Source organism: Microchirus variegatus, assembly GCF_963457635.1.
Source record: "Microchirus variegatus genome assembly, chromosome: 16".
Classification (NCBI taxonomy): Eukaryota; Metazoa; Chordata; class Actinopteri; order Pleuronectiformes; family Soleidae; genus Microchirus; species Microchirus variegatus.
Genome location: NC_139817.1, coordinates 11,300,757 through 11,315,397, shown reverse-complemented (window position 1 = coordinate 11,315,397; position 14,641 = coordinate 11,300,757). Strand labels below are relative to the sequence as shown.

Genomic DNA, 14,641 nt, shown 5'->3' with positions numbered 1-14,641 from the left:
AATCTTTTAAATGTCCAAGGTTTTTTTTGGAAATTATGAATGTCGGATAAAATATTATTTTTTTGATTTTCACCTTTCATATCTCAACGCCGGGTGAAGGTTATGAATAAATGATGGTGGAATGTCATCATAATGAATATTAACTGCACGTTTTTTGGTAGAATTGAATTTATTCAATAATGATGTTAAAAGGAAGTTTGTGGATACGGGTAGTTGTGATTCTTCGTGTAAAATCTGAACATAAACAAATATCGTCATTGGTAATTAGCACCTGGTAGCACCTAATTTATGATTTTTGCTACTTTATAACCAACTGTGTGAATAATGAATTGTTTCTGCTGCCCCCAGGTGTTCAAAAAAATGCATCATTTGCCAAAATTTTTTGACCTTAAAAAATAAGTTAATTACAATACTATGCTAATGTGTTATTTCTTAAAAAAGCTTTGTTTGAGGAATTTTGCTGGTCTGTGGGTAAATGTCTGTTTTTTTTGGTTTTTTTTTACAGATGGTTTAAGTTACTGGACAAGACTGGCAAGGCAGACAAAGACCGAGGAGAGGTGCTTCTGGACATCCAGTTCATGAGGAACAACATGACTTCCAGCATGTTTGATCTCTCTGCTGCCGGCAAGTCCCGCTCCCGCTTGGGCAAGTTCAAGGACAAAGTCCGCGGCAAGAAAAAGGAGTCCGACGCCGGGTCCGGTGTGGTGCCGTCCTTCACTCAGGTTCTCACCGACAGCGAGGACGAGGCAAACGACGAGGAAGCTGCTGCTGCGGGGAAGGACGAGAAGAAGAAGAAGCATAAAATGAAGTCGTTATTCTCTTCCAAGTCCAACCTGCAGAGGAACATGTCTCAGTCCATGTCTGTTCTTCCTGCCAAAACCTCCTCGTTAAGCAGAAGCCAATCGTCTGGTCTGAATGTGGATTCCTCTGAGGGTCAGAGACTGTTTTTAATTGACTCAACTGCCTTCATGCCATTCTGTCACTGTTATGAATTTGTAACATCTTTTTCGTTTTCCTTCCAGGTAAAAAGAAGTTTAAGTTCATGATACATAAACGCTTGAGCAGCTCAGATGGGAAAGATTCCTCCTCTGGACACCAAAAACAGGGCGGGGCTGCAGAGCAGAGCAACATGTGCATTAATGGCAGCCATGTTTACTGCGACGGATCAAACTTCAGTCTGTCCAGTTCAGGTCATGGGTCCATGGAAGATGTCCCTGGAAGCTCCCCTCCATCTGTTAATTCGCTCAAAGCAGTGACACAATATTCTCCTTGGACTGAAGAAGAGGAGGAGGAAACTGCTGAGGTAGAAAACATAACGGAGGATGTGGATGAAGAACAGATTAGCGTGGAGAAGGAGAAGATTAGAGAAGAAGAAAGGATGAGGACGCATGAAGAAGCACTGGAGAAGATGGCTGAGGAGAAACGGAGGCAAGAGGAAGAAGAAACTAAGAGGATTGAAGAGGAAAAGGAAGAGGAGAGGGCGAGGAGAGAGGAAGAACATGAGCAGGAACGATTAGCAGACGAAAAGAGGAGACTTCAGGAACGCGAAAGAAAGAGAATTGAGGAAGAAGAAGAAAGGCAAAGAGAGGAAAGGATGAAGAAGGAAGGCGCAAGAAGGAGACTTGAGGAGGAGCGACTATTGGCACAGGAGACGAGAAGAAAAGAAGAAGAAAGACGAGCTGAGGAAGAGAAGGCAAGAAAGGAGGAAGAGGAAAGAATTATCAGGGAGGAAGAGAGGAGGCGAGAGGAAGAGGAGAAGGCTGTAAGAGAGGAAGAACAAGAACGTGCACGATTAGCAGAGGAAACGAGGAGACTGGAGGAACAAGAAAGAAAGAGAATTGAGGAAGAAGAAGAAAGGAGACGAGAGGAAGAACATCAATTAGCGGAGGAAAACAGGCGAATGGAAGAAATGAGAGCTGAGGAAGGTAGAGTTAGGAAGGAGGAAGAGAGAAGGAGAAAAGAGGAAGAAGAAATGGTTAGAAGACAAGAAGAGGAGGAGCGTGAGATGAAGAGGAAACTCGAGGAACAAGAGAGGAGATGGAAGGAAGAACAGGAAAAGAAGAGGGAAGAAGAGGAGAAAAGACAAGAGGAAGAGGAGAGGGCTAGACGGGAAAAGGAAGAACGTGAGAGATTGGTAAGAGAGGAGAAAGAAAGGGAGAGGATTGAGGCCGAAGAGCAAATTAAAAGGGAGGTAGAAGAAAGGATTAAGATGGAGGACGAAAGGAGGAGGGCAGAGCAGGAGAGGGTAAAGAGGGATGAAGAGCAAGAGGAAAAGAAGAGACTGGAGGAGCTGGAAAGGAGGAGAATCGAAGAGGAAGAAGAAGAAGAAGAAAAAATGCTAAGGGAGGAAGAGGAAAGGAGGAGACGAGAGGAAGAGGACAGGTTTAAGAAGGAAAAGGAGGAATTTGAAAGACTGGCAGAAGAAAAGAGGAGAGTGGAAGAACAAGAGAGGAGACAGAAAGAAGAGGGTAGGAGAAAGAGAGAAGAGGAAGAAAGATTGGCAGAAGAAAAGGGGAGAGCAGAAGAACAAGAAAGAAGGCAGAAAGAAGAGGATAGGAGAAAGAGAGAAGAGGAAGAAATGGAAAGATTGGCAGAAGAAAAGAGGAGACGAGAGGAACAAGAGAAGCATAGGATTGAAGAAGAGGAAATTCAAAGGGAGGAAGAGCAGAGGTTAAGGAGGGTGGAGAAAGAATTGGAAGAAGCCAGGAAGTTAATAACAGACGCAGAAGAACCGAAAAACCAAAGCAAAACAAAACATGGACACGAGTCCACCATGGCTGCACAGGTCACTGCTGACGTCACCTCCACTAACCCGTTTGATGAAAACTTCCCAGATAATCCCTTTGAAGATATTCCACGTTCTCCTAACCCATCTGACGGCAACACGGCCAAGTCGAGCGTCCAACAGGGGTGAGTTTAAACCATCATTATTTCAGATTTCAGATGTTTTTTTTCAGAAGTGGTAAACACTCAGCTGCAAAAGTAGCTTAAAAGTAGCTGGTTTATCTCACACTGTCTGTGTGCATTCTCAGCAATGGAAATAAAACCTTTGCAAAGTTGAAGCCCGTGTTGAAAACATGTGTTTGGTGTTGCACAGCCAGCAGTAAAACTACATTGCATTGTTAAAGCAACAGAATCGCAAAAGAAGCAGTGAATGAATGTTGATGCCTGATTAAAAAACTAATATAAACAAACCACCCGTACATAAATGAATGTGGATATTAAAGTGACGCTGTCTCACTTGTTTTACAGTGAGCGATTCCACAACAGCAGTTTCTCATTGTGATGCAACCTAAACTCGACTCCCATCATGAAAATTGCATAGACCTGTGTGCTTGTTAGGGTCAGTGCAGAGTAGACCGACGGACACAGAATATGTGCGTATTTGCACGCAGACTTGGGTCATTTGTGAAATGAGACTGTGAGCTCAAAGGTTTGCCTTATTATGCTTGGACAGGGAGTGGTTAATTAAAATCCAAACCAGTTTGACAGTGGTGGACAGAAATTTCACAGTCGTCTCTGGACATTTTTGCTTTTTAATGGTTCACTGCTTTGTTTTGACTGAGCAGACTTCTGCTTCTGTTGTGTGGTGTGTTTTTGTTTTGTCTTTTTAATTATTTTTTCTCAGTGAAGCACTTGCATCTTGCTTCCCCATGAGGATATTATTTTTGTTTTGATGGTAATTAACAACAAGAATGCCAAAACAAAATCATTTAGTCTGCTTTTTTTTATTTTCAGGTGTCAAATTGATTTGTCATCAAAGATCATTTCCATGGATGAGAAGAACCTGATTAATGCTCAGCGGGAGAAGCGTCCAGCTCCTCCGCCTCCAGGAAGGAGTATCGCTGAGAGTCGGAGGGAGCAGGATGTGGCTTCACAGCATCAGGCACAACACAAAAAGCAGAGTAATGACAAAGATGTCAAGACTGCCAGTGTTCTCCCTCAACGTTCGGGTCAATCCACCCCTCCTCTGAGTCAGTCTCGCACAGATGCAAAGACCGCTCGTAACTTAACACAAAGTAGTTCCACCAAAGGAAGTGAAAGTGCTGGTAAACACGGTAAACGTCTCGCACCGTCTCGACCTGCCGAGGAAGAGTCGTCGTCTGAATCCAAAAGAGTGTCGTCTGCTCGCGGAGGAGGCTCGAAGACGAAACGAGTCCCTGTCGTCTGTGGCTTGAATCCATTTGAAGATGATGAAGATGAGCTCGCACTTCGAGATGATGATGATGATGACGATGTTAAGAGATCAACACAGGGGCCCTCACCTGTGGCCCACGCTACTGATGAATCAAAGCTGAGATCTTCCAAAGTGACCCATGCTCCTCCGCCTCCACCTGCCACGTCAAGCACTTTAAATCATCCATCCACTGACAGGTGCCATGCTATGGATGCCACAGTTGTGCCTGCACCTGATAAAGGTGCACACCGAGCATGCGGCCCACAGCCAGAGGCCACGACGCTCTCCGTTCAGAACACGTCACCGAAAGAGCCCGTGAGATCACAGAGCACTGCAGAGGTCACGCCTGTGAAGAAGGAAGCCCCTCCTATAAGTTCACGCAGGTGAGGCAGTTCAGTTCCACCGACGGATAGTTAATCCAGCTCCGTCTTAAATTATAGATCGCGCACGTCTCGCTGCAGATTTTGTGGTGTACGGTTATCGTGCTGCACGCGGTCTTCTATGATTCAGCCTTTTATCATCTTTGCTCCTCCAGCTTTAATCCTGACTTGTATGATTAATTTAATAAAGTCATGGTTTTTAATGAATATTGAATAATGTATATTTAAAAAGTTCTCAGATTTGGAAACAACCTATGAGTAGCTCATTTCCTTTCACTCTAATACAACCAGTGCTTTTATTCTTCTCTGTGTTTGCAGGCTTCTACCTGTGAAGCCACTAAATCCTCTGGAGCAAAAGACTGTCTCCATCGTTCAGGGGGGTAAAAGTCCCAAATCCATTGGAATCCTTGGTGATGCTCAAGAGAAAACAAAGGTGTGTGTGTATATGTACAGTGTGTGTGTGTGTGTATATATATTACTGTGGTCTTAATCGCACTGTAGCTGTACTGTGTAACTTTAAATATAAGCAGTTATCTGGTACATTCAAACCATTGTCAAGCCTATCAGCTCCACTTTTTCCCAGTATAGCAGATTTTTATTTTCATATTTTGCCGCATGAATGAGCGATGAATTTTATGTCACGAGTAAACGGGCAAAGCAGAAGAAGCACACAGCGCAAGTAAAGCGAGACGGCTTTGTGACACAAAGAATTATCCACACAAAAAATGGATTCTACTGCTAAAAATAAACCTGCTAGTTCAGTAGGACTTCATAATTATATATATTTTTTATATGTTTCACAATCACAACTTTAGCTTCTTGAGAATCTGATTATCTAATGTCTGCCTTTGTTGGTGTATGAATATGTGTGACCTGGAAATGTTTTTTGGGGGAGTTCACTGGGAGCAATAGAGGCCCTAAGTTCTATGATTGACTAAATTGTATGTGTTTTTTAATACAATCACATTCTTTCTATTCCAACAGATAACGACTGACTCGGGGCTTAAAGGGCCGTATTCCCAGCTAACGCGAGAGGAACTTGTGTCCCTGCTGCAGAAACAGGAGAACCAGATGTCTGACAGAGACAATAAGATCTCAGAGCTGGAACAATACATTGACAAATTAATTGTACGTGTCATAGAAGAAAAACCAAGCATCCTGATGTCCCTGAACTCGCTCACGTAGGCTGTCTATGCAGAGTCGCGGCTCACGCTTCTATTTCTGCTCCACCCAATTAGTGAAGACTCAATTTATCATGGTTCCAAAATGAAACATTCACTGTAAAGTATATGTGAGATGTTTTGAAAGATGCTGATGATTTCAATGTTTTTGACACTTTTCTATGTGCTTGTCTGACTTTGAAACTAATTAATTGTTTTGTTTTTTTACTGATTTTCAGGTTGAGCAAAAAATGATGTGTAAAAAATAATCACTGATGTGTTGGCTTGCTGTTTTTCTTTTGGTTATATGTCAAGTATAAAGAAGAGCCTAACGTTGCTGTAAAATAATCTTACTGCTCTTGTACTACATGAAGGTTTACATGATGCTAACCTAAACGAGCACTTTTAAAAAGCCTTTAATATGATGTGTTCTGAATCGGTTTACTGCACTGAGGTTACTGCTACATGGTAATAAATATGCAAAATTAAATAAAATCAAAGAATGAATGGGTATTTTTTTTCCCCCCATGACAATCTACATGTGTGTCAGTGATGCATTTTTAACAGATTTCCTTGAGTATATACTGTTAAATCAAGTTAAATGATCTTCAAAATTCTAGGAATAGGATGCGTTCTTCCATTTCCTGTGACTGAATCCATCTAAAACATTACAAAATTGCATTACTACTTTACACAATACATACTTTTTAGACACTTAAACTACTACTACTATTTTATAAGTGAGTTCAGTGCCTCTTATGCTTTTAATAAAAACTTGAACTTAAAAGAAATCCTAGTTTTGTGTATATATATATACATTATATGTATGTGTGTATATATATATGTATGCATATACATATGTATGTATGTATATATATACAGTATGTATATGTGTATATGTATATATATACATATGTATATACGTGTGTGTGTATATATATATATTCACATCATGCTTTGATTAACTTGCATGTCACCCATGTTTATTGATATATTCATATTTAAATAAGATAAAAGACACAAAAGAGGTGTGTCCTGTTAGCATTGTGTGACAATAACATGATTAAATGTTGAAAAAGTAAGGTGAATCTCTTTTTTTTTTTTTTTTGAATATCAGTATTTTAAACAAATATAAGAACTAATAAACAATCTCAGAATGAGTTTGATCTCACTGGGTCACATGGAAGCTGTTACTGAAAAATATTGTTGATATTAATATTCACGTAGAATATAAAACACAAAAGAAAATCCAATATGAGGAGACACTTCTTATTGGTCCAGTGTAGTAATAAAATGTGATATTGATTTAAAGTCTGTGGGTCACATGAAATGGAAACCTTTAGAGTTTATGTAATTCTCCCTCTCCTGGAGTGACTTTCCCAACTGCATTAAGCGGAACCTTAGACGCTTTAAACCCTGTTCCGTCCCGGACACATTTAATTCGCGCACTTCAAACCAGGCGACATACGTGTTTACATCGCGGTAGTTTCCTGTTGGTGATAACTTAGCTGAGCCAACACTGGTGGCATAATTTATTAGGTTTGTTGAGAAAATGTCTCGCTCGGCTCTGCGCTGCCCGGGCTGCGGCTCGTCAAACATCATCGACGATGATTTGTACGCGCAGGCACAGCTGGTGTGTGTGGACTGCGGCGCCGTGGTGTCAGAAGGATCACTGGCCGACGAACACGTCGAAGGATCAGGTATGAACAGAACACAGTGTTAAACAGGTGTCGATTCAATGCGTTTTGGAGGCTGCAGATTTAAGTACTTGTTTGGTCTGTAAAATGTCAGAAAATGTTGAAACATGTTCATCAGAACCCGGAAATGATGATGTTATCGAATGTCTTGTTTTGTCCACAAACCAAAATGCACCAATGTTTTAATGATTTAACTGATTCATTGATTATCAAAAGAGTTGACGATTAAGTTACTATCATTGATCGAGGCATCATTGAATCTAGTTTTCATGTATTTCATAACCTTAATGTTATTTGTGTATAACCACTACAAGCAGACTTGTCACTAAGCAGAGGTGTGCCATATGAGGCCCTCCAGTCGATTTGCTGAGGCCCACCACTTAATATCAAGATATGAGTTATTTATGTATGTTTTATTATACAGCATGAATACAAATACATTTGTATTTGGAATTATATATTGCTCTATATCAATACTTTTGTTTTGGAATTCTGTCATCATAATTAAGTTATTGCAATAACAGATTATGGTGATATAATTTTCACATGCACCCCCCCACCCTGACTGAACAGTTGCTTTTTTCACTTGAGAATTTGAGAAACCGCTATATTTGTGGAAAACAGGTGGAGATCCCTAATATTCCTCTGACATCGCAATTCCTGTCAAAATATTCGCAATAGGATTGAGAAACATGGTGGTGGCCAATACTTAATAATAACAATTACCCAGCACCTCAATTGAACTTGCAGAGCTTTCTGCAAGGTTGACTCAAGGTCCACATTTCAACCGTTCTCTTTCATTAATTAAATGTTTAATTATTTGAGAACTGCTGCCTTCTCACCCCACACATAAAAAAACACTGTTGTTTTAGGTAGCACATTGAGAGTCATGTGGATAGCTGATAGGCTGAATAGGTATTGTGTGAACTAATTTGATTTGTTTACATTGCCTATAACTTTACAAACCAAAGTTTAGGTTATTCTAAATGCACTCTGCATATTTTGACAGTGTCATTAGTGTAATCTTCGCTCATCATTATGTTTGCAGGAAACTTGCAAATGAGTTTTCCTGCAGAGGGATAAAACTTGCCCCGCTCTCCTGTCCGTGCTAATTTGGATCAACACATTTAATCAGGGAGATGCACTTTGTATGTTTTGACAGTGTTTCTCCTCCAGGAGACAGGAAATAATTATTCAAGAAGACCTGCCTTGAGGTCCATATTATTTCTGTGGATATATTATTATTATTATTATGCGGTGCTGTTGCATATTCCAAACAAATGTACAATAAATTAAATTACCACAAAGGGTGACCAACACCAAGTGAATATGGAAACTTCAAGCCCTCAAGAAAAATTGAATTGCATCACGTTGTCTGTTCCTGCTTCATAATAATAATAATAATAATGATGGTGATGTTCTATGTTGGCGAATGGGACGAGTATTTATTTATTTAACAGCTATACAACAACAAACTTTGCTTTGCTGCTCTTTGTTTCTGCACTCCTTGCTGTGCACAGTGTGACAGCCTTTTCCAAGAAACACTGCATTCTTCTGTGGTTTGTTAAAGACTGTCAAAATATCTCACAACAGTAGGAGACATCTTTTTCCACCCAACAGTCAAGAACTTAAAATGATGAATAATGAATATTTAGTTAAATCTGTAACCCTGAAAATACCAAATGTTTGGAGTTTTCTTTTGAAATAACACTGATAATGAAGAAATTGCCATTGTTCTGTTCTCTTTATAAGGTTTTTGAAATTTTGCTTCGACCAAACCTCTGACAACTCCGTTTGATAATATTTTGCCTTTGCTGAATGTTTGATCTTTTCACAGGCGTGAACTTCGTCCGAGCCGTGACTTCAGACAAAAAGCCGTGTCCAAACCTGATAAAAGGTAAGATCCTCTCACCACGGGGGACTTTTGCCTAATAGATACAGTGTTAGAGACAACTCCTGCCACTGTATGCTGATATATCTTTGATGAAATTTCTTTTCAGGCCTGCAGCGTGTTAAAGTCATTTGTCAGACTCTCAGAGTCCACAGTGGAATTGAGAGTCTCTCACAGTCTCATTACCAGCAGGCCTATCAGCATGACAGTTTCATCAATGTGAGCCTCCAGAAGAAAGAAGTTCTCGCCGGTTGCAGCGTGCTCGTAAGCTGCCGACTGCTTAACTGGCCCATTACCATGGGAACCATCGGCTGCCTCGTGGCTGCTGATCTGGAGATGGTGGGAGCCACTTATAAAGAGATGGTCAAGATTCTGGACATTACCGCTCCGATTGTTAGCGTCACAGATGTGATGGAGGCCCACGTTCAGGAGTAAGTGAAGGAACTAACTTAAACAGGGTCACTTAATGTCCTTATTTTTGAAGGAAAAGCTCAGAAATACACTCTATGCATTGTTAATGTGGTAAACAACTATTCTAGCTGCAAACGTCTGGTTTTTTAATGGAATATGTACATAGGTGTATAGAGGCCCATTTCCAGCAACCATCTCTCCAGTGTTCTAATGGTACATTGTGTTTGCTAATGGCATTAGAAAACCCTTGAAAGCCCTTATACAATGATGTTAGCACAGCTGAAAACAGTTTTGCTGGTTGTTTGACGAAAGGGCAAAATTATTATTTTGAATACAAGTCATTATTTCTAATCTTGTCAATGTCTTGATTATATTTTCTATTCATTGTGCAACTCTTTTGATGAATAAAAGTGTGACTTTTAAAGGAAAACACAAACATATTGTATAGGTGACAGTTTATGCATATAACATTATTATTTTAACATTGACAATAGGGATAACAAAGATTTGAGAAGAAAAAAAGTCACAGTTTATGTAGATTACTGACTGCAATGTCACTGATTGGTGTAAATGTTTGCATTTGGGATGCTGCTCAAAAGCTACCGGACACACAAAAAAAGAACCAGACGTGTTCTGGATATTACGATAACCATTGCTTTGATGCTGCAGTTATACAATGTCTTCAATTTGAACTACACTAAATGTTTTTTGGTTTTTTTTCTGCCAGGTATAAAATCAGTTCTCTTCATGTTCCTGAAGAGCTGGCCGAGAACCACAAAGACTTGACCAAACGAGCCGTCGCTCTGGTGGAGCTGGCAGCAGACGCCTGGATTGTGACTGGCCGCAGGCCCATCCCCATCATGATGGCGGCGATCTATTTGGCTTGGCAGTCCTTGAAACCCACCAAGCACCGACTCAAATTCTCTTTAGACAAATTCTGTCAGATTGCCAAAGTGAATAAGCATAAGCCAGCTATGAAGAGAATAGCCGAGATGAAGGAGCTGCTGTGTAAACTGGGTAAGGAAATTCCCTGGGTCAGAGAAACCGTTACTCCAGATAATGTCGTTTTGCAGGTGGACGATGTTCTGCAGCACAGGTACACGCTGCTGAGGAGGGCGCTGAGGACCCATGACAAAGCTCTGCTGGACAATTGTGAAGCCAGTTGTGGGGACTCTCAAACCGAGGATGAAGAAACTTCAAATTCATCCTCTGTGGAAAAACACGAACCACATTCTAAACAAGGAAGTGGATGCGTGGATAACACGTGCACAGTGTCCGATCCACACGGTGACAGTCAGAAAAGCCAAGGTCCAGCATGGAACTGGGGTAAGAGAGTGCTGTTTGCTCCCCCATGTGTGGTTCATGCTAAGAGGAGGAGGAGAGCGGAACAGCCGGAGCTGAAAGACGTCACCGGTGATGAAGAAATCTCCGACAGTGAAATCGACTCTTACATTCGCACTCCGAAAGAAGCTCGAGACTTTGCTCTGAAGCAGGAGATGCTGGATGCGCTCAGAAGTCAGAAATCGTAGGAAATCAGTTCTATATGGAGAGTTGGAGACCGGTGTTTAGCACTTTTAGTCGTCGATTATGAACACGCCTTTTTATATTTTCCGACTTTATTTATTTTGACAATAAAATGTTGTCCATACTTATGCTGTTTTGTTTTTTCAAAGGAACACATTGTTTGAGATGAAATTAGCTTAAAGGTGACGTGTAATATGTACAATATCAAATTTTAAGTTAAAAACTCCAATCCCAATTGAAAACGTTGCAGGTACAAGTTACTCAGAGTGTCCACGGGATCTTAAAAAGTATTAAAAAGTTGATCAATTCATTTTGGGAAATTTAAGGCCCTTAAAAAGTATTATTTACAATTTCATGAGATTTTGAATTTTGTCCATAGAGTTTGACTGCAAAAAGTGTGCATGAATTGGCTCTGGGGGCCACGTGAGTACACGTGGCGCTACACGCCTCGCCTTTGGTTTAATTTATTCTTTCGAGCTTTGTTCCTTTCCACCTTATGAGTTCCTTTGTATGATTATGCTCTATAGATTTAATTGCAAACTAAAATTGTTTTGTAAATTAAATGTGTGATGATTACAGCTTGATGTGGCGATAAGGTCTTAAAATATTATGAGAAGGTCTTGAAAATGTATTGAAATTAACTTCAGGATTTCTGCATATACCCTGAAAACGGGGTATATGCAGAATGCAGAATATGTATATGTTTAAAGTTGATATACATACTGTTCAAAAGTTTGGGGTCACTTAGAAATGTCCTTATTCTTGAAGGAAAAGCACTTTTTTTCAATGAATATAACATTAAATGAATCATAAATACACTCTATACATTGTTAATGTGGTAAACGACTATTCTAGCTGCAAACGTCTGTTTTTTAATGGAATATGTACATAGGTGTATAGAGGCCCATTTCCAGTGTTCTAATGGTACATTGTGTTTGCTAATCGTGTTAGAAGACTATTGGATGATTTGAAAACCCTTGTGCAATTATGTTAGCACAGCTGAAAACAGTTTTGCTGGTTCTTGACGAAAGGGCAAAATGATTTATTTAAAAAAAAAAAAAATAATAAAAATCATTATTTCTAATTTTGTCAATGTCTTGACTTTATTTTCTATGAAAGGTTTGACTTTTAATGGAAAACTATATATATGTATATATTCTTTCATATATATATGAAAAAATTATATAGTTGACCCCAAACTTTTGAATGGTAGCGTATGTGATATATGTGTAAACTTAAGTTTACTGCAGTTACTGGATTCTCCACTGCACAAGATATTGTTGGCTTACCTTGGCTTAAATTCCCTGTACTGCTTCACCTGGTGAAACATATCCACACCAGTGTGTTTGCTGCAATCTGTACTCTGCTTCCTCTCCTGTGAACACTCTGGATAGTGGGTAGCAAGGCTTTAAAGGTTCAACTTGGCTGAAGTTCCTCACGTTGCCTCCCTGTCCAGGAGAAAAGTATCCATTGTGGCTTATCTGTCATGGTCCACTGGCTACTATCTCTCCCCTTTTCATCAATCTATAATATTTGAAGCATCTCCGCTGCGGGCCCTTGTTTTTCTCCTCTGGATCGAGGTGTACGGAGGCTTTTTGGCTCCAGTAATCAGTATTTTCTACTTAAGCTGGGAGTTTTGCTCGCCCTGCTGGTGAAGTGCAATCGGCTGCATTATTGGCTGGTTTTTCCAAAACCGAAACATAAACAACAGCTTGCAGCCCCGCAAATGAAAATGTACTTTGTGAATATACTGGCAGAAACATTGCTGTGAGTGAAGACAGTATATCAAAAGTTTCCTCAATCTCTGATGACACCTCATGGTCATTTTGTCAGTGATACATCACATTTTTGGAAATCAGGGTGAACGCGATGGTAAAATATAAATAAAAAGGAATTAGTTTAGTTTACAAAACAGCCACACTCGTTATGGTCTTTTACATTTGGGGAATGGAAAAATTTAGTAAATTATAAATGGTAGAATTCATTGCTTGTACTGTCATAGCTCATTTGGAGACAAGAATAGAGACGCATCTTTGTTAATGATTTCAGTTCCACCTGCCAGGAAAAGGCTCATAATGCCACGTTTCAAAGAAAAGCCTTTTGTTGTATTAATTGACAATATGCTTTTTCAGGTATTTTCACTCCGCTCTGCACTTGAAACTTCCAGATCATTAAAAACTTAAGTGTGTCATTCTGAGCTAAATCCAAAATCCATTTTCAGAGTGAAAAAACCTCTCTACATTTACACCGATAAAACTGTAAAAGCCTCTACAGAAGAGTTTTGAGGTTAAGGTACAGAGAAAGTTTTAATTTGTTTCCACAAATGCTGACTGACTTTAAAATAATTTGCTGCAGAACACTGACCCTGATTTAATAAGCTGCAGACAGAACTGACATACTAAAAGTTACACATGGTTAGCAGTGAAGAGCTCACCCATTTTGATCAGAATGAACAGACACAAAATCGCATTCACAGTGGGAAAAACACCAGTATACGTCTGTGTCAGAAAACAGCAAATATGCTGATATGATGAAGGAGATGAATAAATATATTTCCAAGCAGTTTCAGCGCAAGAACATTGAACAAGCTTGGTTTATATGCAGCAAAAAAAAAAAAAATGCTTATGTAATTGAAAAAACTAGGCATTGACAAACATTTAATTTTCAATCATAAGTAATCATGTATAATCACTTATAAATATCATTCATATGTCATTTATAATTCCTGTCATCAATACAGTATGCATGTTTTTTGCATGTAGCACCACAAACCATATACATGACTCACTAATAATTCTGATGATATGCTTATGTACCCATTCAGTCGCTGATTAATGCTGGGGAAAGGGCAAATAGGACATATTTTTCTTTTCATTTCAGTGACAGGAGTTATTACTGCTCTCATTCCCACTGGAAGCAGGCAAATGCACAGAATGTCACAGAGAGAGAAGATGCTTCACCGCCACGTTATAATGGTTCCACTTTTACAGCCGTGTTTTCATATACACATGAGCAATAACACAATGCTATCAGAAATAATTGGATAATTTGTACAGTGAGGTGCAGCTCAGGGCCACAAGTCCATGACTTCAATTTTACACCACATTATTAAGTCTTTAATCATTGGCCTGCTGCCTGGAGGAAAACAAACACATCTTCACTGACCTCTTCAATGGTCTCGTATGCACTTCACCTTGAGTAAAGCTACACTTTTTTTTTTAATCACGCACTCATCTTGCTCATTTATCTGTTAAAGGAAAGCTGGAAGCTGATTTCATGTTTTCATTTCGATATTTCTGCTGCTTCTGATCCAGAGTCCACAGTTAAATCTCTGGACGTTACCCAGATAGATTTAATGTCAGATGGATCGATCGATCTGTTTGTCCAACACTATCTTCCAG

At 39.7% G+C, this 14,641-nt stretch overlaps 1 protein-coding gene across 1 annotated transcript; it reads left to right on the top strand.

Annotated features, from left to right (window-relative positions):
* Positions 1–7,269: 7,269 nt before the first annotated feature.
* On the top strand, positions 7,270–11,312 carry brf2 (BRF2 general transcription factor IIIB subunit; the record flags this gene model as incomplete). The annotated part of the gene is made up of 4 exons (XM_083903073.1): positions 7,270–7,417; positions 9,252–9,311; positions 9,415–9,736; positions 10,444–11,312. The coding sequence occupies 4 exons, from the start codon at positions 7,270–7,272 to the stop codon at positions 11,243–11,245; spliced, it is 1,332 nt and encodes a 443-aa protein (XP_083759199.1). The 3' UTR covers positions 11,246–11,312.
* Between the last annotated feature and the right edge of the window lie 3,329 nt (positions 11,313–14,641).